At 43.8% G+C, this 13,442-nt stretch overlaps 1 protein-coding gene across 1 annotated transcript in view; it reads right to left on the reverse strand.

Annotated features, from left to right (window-relative positions):
* FER1L6 (fer-1 like family member 6) overlaps positions 1 to 13,442 on the reverse strand; it is a 125,398-nt gene that overhangs the window by 47,636 nt on the left and 64,320 nt on the right. Inside the window, exons 21-22 of the mRNA XM_012743336.3 lie at positions 10,804 to 10,938; positions 7,691 to 7,840 (exon numbers count right to left, since the gene is read on the reverse strand). Coding sequence (XP_012598790.2) covers positions 7,691 to 7,840; positions 10,804 to 10,938 — 285 coding nt within the window. The remainder of the gene's footprint in view (positions 1 to 7,690; positions 7,841 to 10,803; positions 10,939 to 13,442) is intronic.

Consider the following 13,442-nt stretch of genomic DNA (forward strand, 5'->3'; position numbering starts at 1 on the left):
TTTACAGGGACCTGGCCACGAGGAATTCTTTGTTTACTTCATTTCATCCCCCAATCCCTCAAGCGGTGCTCCATACATAGTGAGTTCTTGACAAATGTTTATTAACTGACATATTAGCTACATATGCTAGAAAAAGCCTAATTGCTCCTCAAAATCCACAAAGCGCAAACATAACACCATTTCTTTTTTATAGACATATTCTAGTTGGCAACGGCAGATGTGGTTAAGCTAATTACAGGAAAGCTCAGAGGAAGAAGACAGCAGACACTGCAAGTGCAAAGCAGGCTGGAGATAAAGGAAGCTGCAGGACGCACCAGCCTAGATAAATGGGGAAATGGTGAGGGTGAATGCACAGTTCTGCCTGGCAGTGAGGAGGTGAGCAGTTTCGCCTGCAAGCATCGCCTCATTGGAAAGGTAATTGCTCCTCTGGCTTCAAAGATAAAGCCACACAACAGCGGTGCTGGTGGTGTGGGAGAGGCCCCTCTGGATGTGCTTTTTAAAAAGCATCATATGTTTCCTTCTCCTGGGGCTGCTCAAGTGTCGGCCTGGGAAATGCCCTGTAGAAGCTTTGCTCTTAAAGTACCTGAAAGATGCTCGTAAGAGTTCAACACAGCCCGAGAAGGAGCCTATAACGTGGTGGAGATTGCACAACTTTGCTGCCAGCCACGATTAAGGTTTGTCACAGTGACACGGGTTGACTGCGGGCCTATAAAGCCGCACGTATACGGTTACTCAGCACGTGGGACCAGGGGGTAAATAAGGGATTGTTATGAAGGCGAAATAGTAAGAATTGGGGGCGAGCAGGATGGGTTGCTCTAAAATCCCAGTGGAGATAAAATGTCAGGACCTCAAAGTAGGTCCCGCTTTAGGGTCAGGACAAGGGTGAACAAAGGAGGCACAGAGGGTGCAAAATTGAAGGAGGACTCACACTAAGGTCACGCATTTTTAGTCCTGTCCATTGAACATCACTGACACATTTCTCTGTCTCCCTCAGCTCATCGCCTGTACTCCTATTACGTCTCACCTTCAGTGCCGTGGTTAGGGACCAGTCTTGGGCTCTACAGTTACCAGCTGTGTGAACTTAGAAAAGTTCCTGTGTCTCTGAGACTCAGTTCTGTCATTTGTAAACTGAAGATAATGATATCTAATTCATAGAATTGCTGTCAAGAATTGCTGTGAAAAATTGCTGAGACAGCATGGAATGTACTTGGCCCATTTTCTGCACAAAGGAAATTTCCTAGGAGTAAAGATAAGCTGGAAATTTACTGATCCTTGCAAAGTTTAAAGCTCAGCTTCAAATAATCTTAATCTTTAATTGGATCTAGATGATCTAGGATGGCCAGTGGTCCCAAACTACCTCAGAAGTAATTTGAAACCTTTGGCAAGAAAAGAGCATCAGCCTCGGCTCAACAATTCTATATATTGTTATACACAATGTCTAGCATGCAATAAAATATGACAGGCATGGACATAAGATAATGTGATTAAAAATTAAGAGAAACAATAACTGAAGAAACAGACCCACAGAGGATTCAAATAATGCAGCAATCAGACATAAATTTTCTTGTCTCTGTTCAATAAAAGACATGATTAAGAATTTTAGCTGAGAAATGAAACTAAAAATAAAAAAGAATAAAAGGAAATTCTATCACTGAAAATATAGTTACTAAAAAGAAGAACTTAGAGAATGGGTTAAAAGAAAAAGATGAGGTTCAGATGCAGGCAGAGGAAATGGCTGGAAGATAAACGATTATTATCGATAAAATAAAGCTCAGAGAGGCAGAAGGACAGAAAATGCATAAAAGAACATGAGAGGCATAGAATTTATAATTAAAAGGTCTAATTTGGTGTCACAGAGAAGAAGAGAAAAGAAGTAAGGTGTGGAGAGGAGGAGAGAAGAGGAATAGAATGGAACAGAAGTAATATTTGAATAGATAATGGCTGAAAAATTTCCAAAACTAGTTAAGAATATCAAGCTACAGTTTCAAAATCTCTAAAAACCCAACAGGATAAAAACAAAGAAAATTTCTCTTTAATACAACATAGTAAAAGTGATTTTTTAAAAAACCCAAAGATTAAGAAAAAGATATATTAATGAGATGTGCACTGTCTGGGGGATGGTCACACTTGAAGCTCAGACTTGTGGGGAGAGGGGGGCAAAGGCATTATTTAAAACCTTAAAATTTGTACCCCCAGAATATGCTGAATAAAAAAAAAAAAACAACCAGAAGAGGAAAAAAAAATAATAAAGACCATTTTCTAAGGAGCAAGAATAAGAACCAACTCTTCAACAGAGAAAGGGCAGCCCAAACAATAAAATGATTTTCTTCAAGTTGCTGAAAGAAAACCATTGCCAACCCAGGCAAGCAAGAAGATCCAAGAGGAAATTTAATAGTCCTAAAGTCAAATGGTGAGATTGTATCAAAGCCAGAAACAGATCTGCATGTCTTCACCAAGATAACATCGCAACAGGGAGCACAAGCCAGGGAAGGAATTTAGACATCAAGCCCAGTGAACATGCTGCCTTGCTGGCCTCAGACAAGGTAAGCGTGGTCTCCATGATAAAGTTGGTGACTTGAGGAGACTGTCTTCAGGGTTTGAGCAGGGTCTATGCTGGAAGTTCTTAAAAAATGGAAAGATCACCTGCTTTCCTTCCCTGACCCCTCTCAATAGCCTCTTTCAGGGTGAATGGCTTCTGTAACGTCATGGCTAGTAGATCACCTGTCTCTGTCTTATAAGGACTTTGCGATTATATTGGGCCCGCCTGATAATCCAGGATAAACACTTCATTTCAAAATCCATAATTTAATCATATCTGCCAAGTCCGTTTTGTTGTGCAAGCTAACATATTCATAGATTCTGCTTCTCCTCTTGCCCCTTCAGAACACATTCAATCTGCATCCACAAATCCGCCCTTGGCTTCCCATGTCTCCCAGAGTAAAAGCTAAAGTCTGGACAAGGCTGCATGTGGTCTTCTCCCCCAACCTCATCGTCTGCCCTCTCCCCATCGTCACTCCACTCCAGCCACGCTGGCCTTCTCAGGTGTGCCGGGCGGACGTAGGCTTCAGGGTCTGACATTTGCTGTTCCTTCTGCAGGGAAGGTTCTTTGCCCAGGTATCTGCAAGCCCCTTTCCTACTGCAGGTCTTGACTTAAATCCCACGCTCTTAGTGAGGTTTCCCTGGGAGCCCCTGTACCCGACACACATGTGCCCACTTCACATCACACACCGCTCCAGCTTTTCTCATTGGTCCTCACTACACTGCAACATACAATAGAATTTGCATATTGTTGCTATGATTTACATAGTGACGTCTATTGTCTCTCTTCCACTGTAGTGTAAATCCTATGAGGGCAGGGAGAGCTATTTGTTTTGTTCACATAGGAAGATTCCTTAGGAAGGTACCTGGCACAGAGTAGACAATCAATGCGTGTTTGAATGTATGCATGAATGAGTGAAGCAGTCCCTTGCCTTCAAAAAAATGACAAACTAATGGAAGAGACGGCCTGGAAACAATTGAATGCACCATAACCTGAATTAAATAGGAAAAAAGTGTAGGATGGAAGAGGAGAGAACACTGACTTCGATTGAGGTAGGGCAGGGAAAGCTTCCTAAAAGAGACACATCTTGTTCTGGACTTTGATGATGACTTTCACAGGTGAATGGGGTGGTAGTGGCTGGGGCAGGTGGGTGGGGAGGCATTTCAGAATGAGTAAAAGCAGAAAAGTAAATTTGTGGTATGAGATCAGGGAACTCAGAGTAGTCTGGTATAAAGAGGCTATAGTGTGTATAAAGTAATACACTAAAATATGAGGCTGAAACAGTAGTTTGAGAACAAATTTTGGGATAGCTTAAAAGCCAGGCTGCAGAAATTTGACATTATCCTATGAGCCAGATTTTCTCCTCATAAAATATTAATAGTTATCATGAAAAAAAAAGTTTTGTGGTCAAACGTATTTGGGGAATACTGAGTTTTTAAAAAGAAGTTTAAAAAATACTTTATTACAGGACTTCTCAGAGCCTTTATCATGGTAATGGACATTTCAAGTCCCCAAGAGATATATATTATGAACCATTTCTCAAACTTTCTTTTCACATCATTTGCAGGAACTGATGTTCCAGAAAAACAGACTTTGGGGAATGTTCCCGGATGTAAGAAGTGGATTTCTGTGAAGTGGCATGACCAACTTGTATCCTGGAAGGAATGTGGAGGATGGAGTGAATGAGAACAGGAAATGAGGCCAGTAAGCCAACAAAGAGGCCAATGCGACATTCGGATGAGAACTCAAAGAACCCATGGGAACAGAGAGGATGGAAACAGTTCAAGAAGCAATCTGTGGGGCAGGCCGGCTGTGGATTCAGACACAGTGCACAGAATCAAGGCTGACTCTGAGTTTTCAAGCCAGGGCATCTGGGAGGACAGCAGGGCCGTGAGTTAGGACTGGGGAGACCTGGGCAGCTAGCTTGGGTAGAGGAAAACAGTGGAAGAATGCATTCCGTCTGGTACGCACAGAAGGACCAAAGTACTCAATCCTTCTGAGACAGGGAAGCATTTGGTAATGGAGATGGAGGAGCTGGAGCCGCCAGCCACAGATGAAAACAGAACAGCTGGTGACAAAAGAAGGCATTTTCCAGCCCCCGTCTTCCCAGCATGTACGCGATCCACAGGCTAAGTCGGTCACGCTGGTGATCTAATTACTTTTTGAACAAGTGATCAAATGAGAAGAAATCCTAATGAAACCCTAATGAATTGTATCTCTTAGGCTGCTTACCCCTGACAACGCTTCCTCTATTAACTCTATTAGCTCAGCTGTCAGGGAGCAGCGGGATCTCTCACCAGCGCTCAGCTGGACGATTCTGGGGCTGCAGAACTCAGACAGCCAAGCCCTTGGCCGGCCTTAACGATCAACCACTCCTGCCCCTCCTTGACAGATGAGGGGTCTCGGGCCCAGACGAGACCTTATTAGGGCATTCCGGGCAGTGAAAAGAGAGTTGACTGAATTCGATTCAGTTAACCTTGCACTTCAGCTTTCTCACATGCAAAATGGGACTGGGGGACTAGATCTGATTTTCCCAGTAGGCCATTCCTGTCCTTTTAGCCAGTGAACATTTTTTGTTAGATACAGTTTTGTTTTTAAAAAGGAAACTTCGTATCGCTAGATAAAATAAGGACCATTTGTCATAAGTGAAAATTAGCTTTAGGAAGAAAATTAATGAAATAAAACAATGTTACTGGAATATGCCATATGAAGCATTTCTTAACTTTGTCTTTACTATATTTGGAGGGACTTCTTGGTGTTCCAAGAAGCAGGCTTTGGAAAATGTTTTGTGGGTCTCATTGATCTTTTTGAGGAGACACAGCCTAAAACCTGTGCTCTCTCTTAAAAAGGGAGGTTGCAATTTGAGAGAGGTATTATAAACAGATGAACATCAAAAGTGACTTTCTTCTAGAAAGTCATAGTTATAAGGATCAAGATGGCCAAAACTCCCTTCATATTGATTCACCCTTATTTAATGGTGGTTTCAACCTTAAAACACTCATTGGCAGCCTAAAATCTCCAGGACTTTCACTTGAGAGAAGACTGGACCAGCGGTTTTGGAGGTTAATTTTAGTTCTGATACTCTATTAATATATTTCTGTGCAACACACATTTATTTGGCTAGAGCTGGTTCTATTAGAATCTCATTTGATTTTAAAATTTGTAAGACCTAGATTGTTCTTGTCCTACCTTCCTACCCTCCTAGGCTTCAATCATTATGGAACTGGACCCAGTGCTTGAATTCCTGCTCTTATATCCCCCCAAAACCTCAAAACCTCACCCAGCCTCAGTTCCCTTGACAGAGAGCTCAGTCTTTCTCCAAGGCAGCCTTTCCACCCTTAAAAAGATCTCCCTTAAGTAGAGCAAGACCCAGACCACAATCAAAGTCTTTGATAAGATGGGCTTAAGAACTCACTGCTGTAGCTATAGGCAACCCCCAGGCTATAGACCCAGGCAGGGTTTGGATTGGAATACAAATGTGTCTCACCCCAAAATGTGCTCCCCGGCCTCCCTAGCTCTGCTGGGAGCCTGTCTGTCTGGGTTCTAGGCTCTGACCTGCCATACTGAGCAAGTCGTTACTTTTCTATCCAGTTTAATCTAATCTTTTTACCTAAATAGATGGTCAGATTGGACATCTTGCTTTAATATTCTCTGGTACCATCATTGTCATTGTGATAACAATAAATAGCTATCTATTGGGAGTTTATTCCATGCCAGGCATATTACGTAGATTGACTATCGTCCCTATTTTGCAGGTGAAACATTGAGTAGGTAGCTTATCCAAGATCGTACACCAACAGGTGGTAAAACTGAGATCCCCGCCACAGGATAAAGCTCTAGCACCTTCCCTCTTACTCACTCTGCGTGTTAAGAATGCATGCCTTCTAGTTTCTCCACTAAGCAAGTTTTGGCTTAATTTGTTGTTTTCTGATTTGTTTTTTAAAATCAAGATTTCTGAAAACCAGGCTTGCTTATAGATTGTGTTATGGACTGAATGTTTTGTGTCCCCCCCCAAATTCATGTGTTGAAATCCTAACCCCACTGCGATGGTATTTGAAGGTGGGGCCTGTCTCACAGGAGGGTGATTGGGTCATGAGGTCTGAATCCTCATGCGTGGTATCAGTGCCCTCATAAGAAGAGGCACAAGAGAGAGAACTTCTTTCTCTCAGCCACATGAGGATACCCGACACACTGGATCTGCCAGCACCTTGCTCTTGGACTTCCCAGCCTCCAGAACTGTAAGAAATAACAGTTTGTTGTTTAAGTCACCCAGTCTATGAAATTCTATCATAGCAGCCACAACAGATTAGACAGAGGGATTGGTGTGACCAGAAGGTAAAGTACCACCTGCCCTGCTTATGCCTCAGGGAAGGTCAGGGACAAAAGTCTTTCTGGTACACGCCCAGCTGCTCACTTATCTTCCAAGTCCTTCCTACGTCCTCTTTGGTCCTCTATGGACAGCCGGACTTCAGGGTCTCAGCTTCCCTTCCCACTGTCCTGCCTCTGCTTTCTGAAAAAGTCTTTCCAGACACAAGTTCACAAATTCCCCCAAGGTCTTAGTGGGAAGGACTAAGAGCTCTTTGTCTTTGGGGCACTGTGATACAGTGTAAGGAGCAAAAGGCTTTAAAGGTCTAAATTCAACTCTCAGCTCAACCACTAATCAGGTGTGAGATGAGGTGTGTCAGCCAACCACATTAATCCTCAGTTTGCTGTTTGTAGAATGGGAATCGTAATACCTCCCTCAGCAGGATTGAGGGAGGTCTCGAGGCATGAAAGATATGCAAGGCAGCAAACACAGCACTGGGCATGCAGTGAGAGCCCAGAAAATGTTTGCTTCCCTCCTCTTCCATTTCAAAACTTTCCTGGTCTGCCTGGAGCTCAAGGACTTGCACCTAGGGCTGCTCTAGCACTATTGGCCAAACCCACAAGAATCTTTCATCCTGGGATTCTCACTTAAAAACTCAAAGATCTGGGACTAGCCCAAGTCACCTGAGTTCTTACATGGCACCTCTCCAATCCCCAGAAGGAGACACATCCAGACGTGAGATAGCAGAGGGATGGACCAGGGACAGCTCACTGAAGTGGCACTTCTAGTGGGGCCTGGCAGACCAGACAGACATCTAGTACAGGTGCCACCTCTGGGCCGCTTACCTGCAGCAGTTCAAATGTGGCGAGGAGGTCCCCTCCAGAGAGGTTCCCACAAAAGACAGGGTGATAGCACAGGCTGGGTGGCTCATAGTCCTGGTCAGCTAACTTCACCATAGGAGCAGCCACCGTGGCACCCAAGTATTCTGGCTTCCCCTAAGGCAGAAAGGAAATAAATGTTTTCCCCTGATTGTTACCTACCTGGTTCTGACTTGCATCAGAGCAATTTTGCAAACAATCTTCACAAAACCATCAGCATCTGCATCTCCCTCTTGCCCCACTGTCTCATGCTCTTCTTCCTCCCAGCTCCTTGTACCCATTTCCACAGGCTTGGGGAGCAGTGTAGTCCCCTTGGGCTCCCAGTGACAACTCCAAGGTCATCTTCAGAAGTATATCTCTCCCCACATATTGAGCCCAGTGGGATAAGGTTAAAATAATTGTCTAGGGTAGACCGGAAAAGGAAAAGGAAAAATAAGGTGGCAGCCAACATTCCAAAGGATCTCCAGGGCAGGGGACCCTTGTGGTTGGGAGTGTGAGCTTTGGAGCCAGGCAAACCTGAGTGTGAAATCTCAAATCTGTCACTTTCTAGCTCTATGCCCTTGGGCCAGTTACTCAAATTTTTTGAGCCTAATACCTAGAAAAAAAAAGTAAAAAATAGTACTTGTTTATAGGCTTATGAGGAGTGATGTAATGTCTTATATTCCTTGACTAGCATGCAGCTAGTGCATAATACATAGTAAGATGATAATGATGATGATGGCGGTGATGAGGAAGATCATTATGTTTAAGTGATGGGGCAGTTCTGCCTTATTATCCTAAAAGAGGACACTCAAATATCCTCATAGGTATGTATACGGGCCTCCAGTTTCTGTAACAACTATCTGATGTTACCTCCTTCCTCTTTCCCTAGGCCTGCTCCCAGGAGCCACGCGGGCTGGAGCTATCACTTTGTTGTGCTATTTATTTATCTCAAGGTTTGCTGGAATGTAAGCTCCTTCTGTGCAAAATTGCCTGCTTTATTCACTGCCGTGTCCCCTGGCACAGGGCGAGTCCTCAGTGCATGCTTGCTGAGTGAAAGCTGCTGGATAAATGACCTCCACAGTCCAAGGACAGTCCCCACGTTCTCTTTCAGCTGGGGCTGGGTTTTAGCAGCCATACTGCACCATTGCCTTTGGACTCGTGAACCAGTGCTCGCATCCCCAGCTGTAGAAGGAAGCATGGTTGAGGTGCAAATGGGGTCTTAGTTCAGCCACACTTAAAAGCAAACAAAGCCGTCTGCTGGTGTCCGCTGTCAGAGATAGACCTGTTCCAGATATGAGCAGAGTTAGACAGCTAGGTAGAAAATGAGTGATCTGCCTAACAGCTATTTGTTCATCATCGCAGCTGGGGATGGTTACTTCAACTCAGCCCTGGGAATAAAAGAGTAAACATAAATCCAAGCAACCGATTTTTCAAACATAAATTAATTTCTTACAGAGCCAGCTGATTCTTACGAGGACACAAGCCACCAGGAAACGAGACCAAAACACAGGTCCGAAAGAGTCCGATTCAGATAATCTGATCATCACCACATCTAGGGTCCCATTTAGCTGCAGCCCACAACTGTGAACACAATTTTTGCATGTCTTTCTCCAGGAGGGAAGCGAAAACTTTTATATTTTTCTTTCTCTCTCACAAGACAGAAAGGAAAGTGTCAGAGTGTAAGCTTGATTTCTCTGCAAAGGGCTTGGCTTAGGCTCGGGTCAGGAAAGGCCATGGCTGAATGGAGATCTAGAAGGGACATGGACAGCAACCAGGCAGCGAAGGGAAGTACAACCAGCCCAGCCGGTTGGCTCCTACCACTGCCTTTCAAATGGAGAGTAAACGCTTAAGATGGGAAGTATGTTGTTAGGAACAAAATTGAAAAGGTAGTTAATTTTGTGGCCTTCCCTGCAGAAAGTCTATACCACATGCTGAATAGTAGAAACCAACTTCCATAAATATGTACATCTAGCCCCAGTTGACAGATGGGGGAATAGGGCCCAAAGTGACATGAGAGTGACATGAGAACCAGAATATGTGCGTATGGGGGGCATGGCCACGCTAGCCTCCACCACGTGTGCAGGCAAGAGTGGGGACGAGAGACTGAGTTCAGGTCTCCCGCTCTGCCTCCAACCAGCTGTGACCTTAAAGAAGGCATTCGACCTTTCTATGAACCAAGAGGGGGCTTCATGCTCTCCAAGGTCCCTGCTCAGCTTCTGTGATTCTCACATCCTATTTCCTCCAGACCTTGGCCCGAGGCAGGGCTGTCAGGAGTGCTCCGAGCAGGTGGAAGCTTTAGGAAGGCTTTCTGGAACAACTGTTATACTTAATATTTTGTGCTCTACAATCTCCAGAGGAGGTAGAAACAGCAAATAAAATAAATACATCTTTGCCTTTCATTTTAGACTTCTTAATTTTAAAACAGGGAAAAGAATATTTGTCTCAGTAAGTTAAAAAAAGATCTTTCAGTAAGCATTTCAATCTATCCAAGGCTGTAGAACACAAACATCCTTGGAGAGAAAGAGGTTTGGTTTATGACATGAACGTCATAACAGGATAGAGATGAATGCGTTGTGCAGGGCTTAGAAGCAACCACTAGGAAAAACCAGAGACCTAGCTACAAAGGCTGAGTCAGTGACCATATTCATCCACTTCCTTCCAGCTGGGCAAGATCAGTAAAAACCTCCTGTTTTCAAAAGGCACGGACATTCTTATTAAACGGCAATAGGACGTGGAACTAGCTGGGGGCCAGGTACAGCTGCAGGTTGCTTTATACAAGTATCATATTCCTGAAGAAGTGTGTCAACTGATTTTGCAGATCCAATTTTTAACTGCAATCTAAAGGGGAATCAGTAAAAAAAAAAATCTTTAATAAAACAAATGATCACCAGTTTTTTGGGTTTGGTTTGTTTGTTTGTTGTTTTTATTTTCTTTTTTGCTTCTGTGAATTGTCTTGGGAGGTCAGGTTTGCCTCTAGGTACATCTAGAGTCCTGACCACTCACAGTGTCAGGACTTCATTTACTTTGAAATAAAGTGAGCTAGTTCGATGTGGCACTTTTTACGAGGTGCAGCCAGCATTGGCCCAGGGGACACTCACCACTGCATCGCTGTCGTACAGCTCCACCACCACTAAGGGCGGGGACTCTGCCAGCTCCTTCTCGTCTCCGTGCAGCACCACGTCATTGAACAGCAGCATCTGGTTCCAGGTTGGGGACAGGGTCTGGGAAATGACCTGGAAGGACAAAAGAAAAGCAAAAGGTCGTACGATTGGGTTGCAGGGGCTCTGAGGTCCATTCCACAGACACACATGCAGAGCAAAGAGAACACACCATCGCCATGGTTGCTCATTCTGTCATCGTCCCAGTGACCAGGTAAACTTGCAGCCACCATGTACCAAATGCTAGGGGATACAAAGTTTCCCTGCCCTGGAGGAACTTGCTTTCTTAATAAGTTTCAATGTTTAACACCCTCTCTGCATATATAATTGCAACTTAGTCCTCATAGCAGTGTCAATGCTTATACTAGCTGCCATCTCTTGAGCACTCATGGTGTGCTGGCTACTGTATTTTACATGCCCTGTCTCATTCAAATCTCACAGTAATTCTGGGAGGTGGGTTCAGTTATTTATACACATTTTGCAGACCAGGAAACTTGAGGCTCCCTTGTCCACAGCCAGTAAGTGGCAGAACGAAGATTTGAGCTGGATCATCTGACAGCAAAGCCCAGGCTGCTAACCTCACCCACTCTCACCACGTAGATGCTAATATTGTTTCCATTTTATTCAAGGGAAAGCTGAGGATGGGGGAGATTAAATTATTATTTAAGAGCAAATACAATTTTGTCTTCAAATACTCTAAAGTTGGGTATAAAATCTAATATTCCTTATTTGAAATTTTACTGTTGTGTGGATATTTACTGACTGTATTAAATAGACCATGATCTTCAAAACAACTCTCAACAATGTTTTGCATGACATCTTCCATCCACGGGGTTTGCTATGGCAGCAAATCGTAGCATTGATAGTTGTCTGCACCCATTATACAGATGGAGAGATCAAAGCACAAAGAAAACAATAACCTACATAATTGGTCTAGAACCACGAGTGTCTCACCTAGAAGTGGCTCACAGCCCCCTGCCAGGCCATTCAAGTGGTGCCTTCAGAAGCGAGGGCATATGTGGACTTGCATCCTATTCTCTGTTTAATCAAATATTTGAAAACATGCCAGTTTCACAGAGCGAAAGATCTTAGGACTGGTGCACTCTGCACCTTGGCAGAAGCTGCCTCATTACTATGGGAGGCCCGTCCTGGACAGAGTCCAAAACCACATTTCTCTCTTGCAGGCAAATGAGTGATTTCACAGGTAAATGTATCACAGCAGCTGTTGGGTCCTGGGGACATTTCCATGGCACCTCTGAACTGCACCTTTCTCTGTCACTATACAATCCAGGAGGGATGGGAGACAGGCCTGGCCTGGACTCCAAAGTCCACATAAACCTGTCATCTCAGAGTTTTATATCGAAGCATCTCTAGGCACGGCATTAAGTCATTTGCACTGTGGTCACGAAAGAGTATTTTTATTGCTCTTCTTTATGTGGGTTATAAAAATATTGCGCATTTTCACAATTTCCTTCTCTTCTTGCTTTTTGCTTTTAGAGTATTTTATGCCTCAGACACAAGGCATAAAACAAGGAGGTTTTAAACATAATATTTCAGAGAAAGTCCAACTTTTCCAACAGGAAATCAATGGCTTCAACCAACCAATAAACAGGAGTTACGGACTTGCAGTGCAAAGATACCCTGTGTCAGTGACTGACATCACAAAGAACAATGTGTTATGTTGTTTTCAAAAATGGAAATGTGATCTATTTTGCAGCATGCACCTGACAGTGATACCAAAGCAATTTATGACCGCATCTTTCCTACAGAAATACAGCGATGTCTTCTTGGCACTGGACTGTAACTGCTTCTTGATAAGATTCATAGGCAGCATTCATTCATTCATTTATTCATCATATATTTATTCAGAACCTACAATGTGGTAGGCACAGTATTAAGCACTAAGGCAACATTATGCACATAGCAGGTGCTCAAGAGCTATTTGCATGAATGAATTAGTGTGTATTGATCTGTCCTCAGAGTTGCTCCCATGAGTAAAAGGACCATATGACCACCTTCGAGGGGTACATTTGCCCACTTCTCTGCCAAGGTGCCTATGATTAGCCTAATTTCCTAAGGATTCCCTTAAAGAGTTATGCATCATAACTGGGTTAAGAGATATTATTTGGGATGTTATGGTAGCACTTAGCTGACACTTTAATGAGGGAGTCAGCTATCATGGACAAAGTAGAGCTTTAGAATCAGATGACCCTGGAATGAGATCCTAGTTTCATTACCTACCCCATGTCCAACTTGAGCAGGTGATTTAACCTCTTCAATCCTTAGTGCTCCTTATTTAAATGGGGTTAGCACCTACCTTGTGGAGTTATGACCATTGTCTGAAAATATTAAGTGCCCGGCACTCAGTAGGTGCTCAATAAATGCTTGTTACCCACACCACTCCATCCCTGCCTACACTCTTTTATAAATGAGTGAACATCTACTGAATGCCTGCCACGTGCCTTACCCTGCACTGGGGTAATCACATCTATCAAGGCATCTTGATGTCCTCAGGACTAAGCCTGGTGGTTTGAAACCTCAGGGCCCAGGCTGCACCTGCTAAGATCCCCTCCCTTTCT

This window comes from Microcebus murinus, chromosome 7 (assembly GCF_040939455.1).
Source record: "Microcebus murinus isolate Inina chromosome 7, M.murinus_Inina_mat1.0, whole genome shotgun sequence".
Lineage (NCBI taxonomy): Eukaryota > Metazoa > Chordata > Mammalia > Primates > Cheirogaleidae > Microcebus > Microcebus murinus.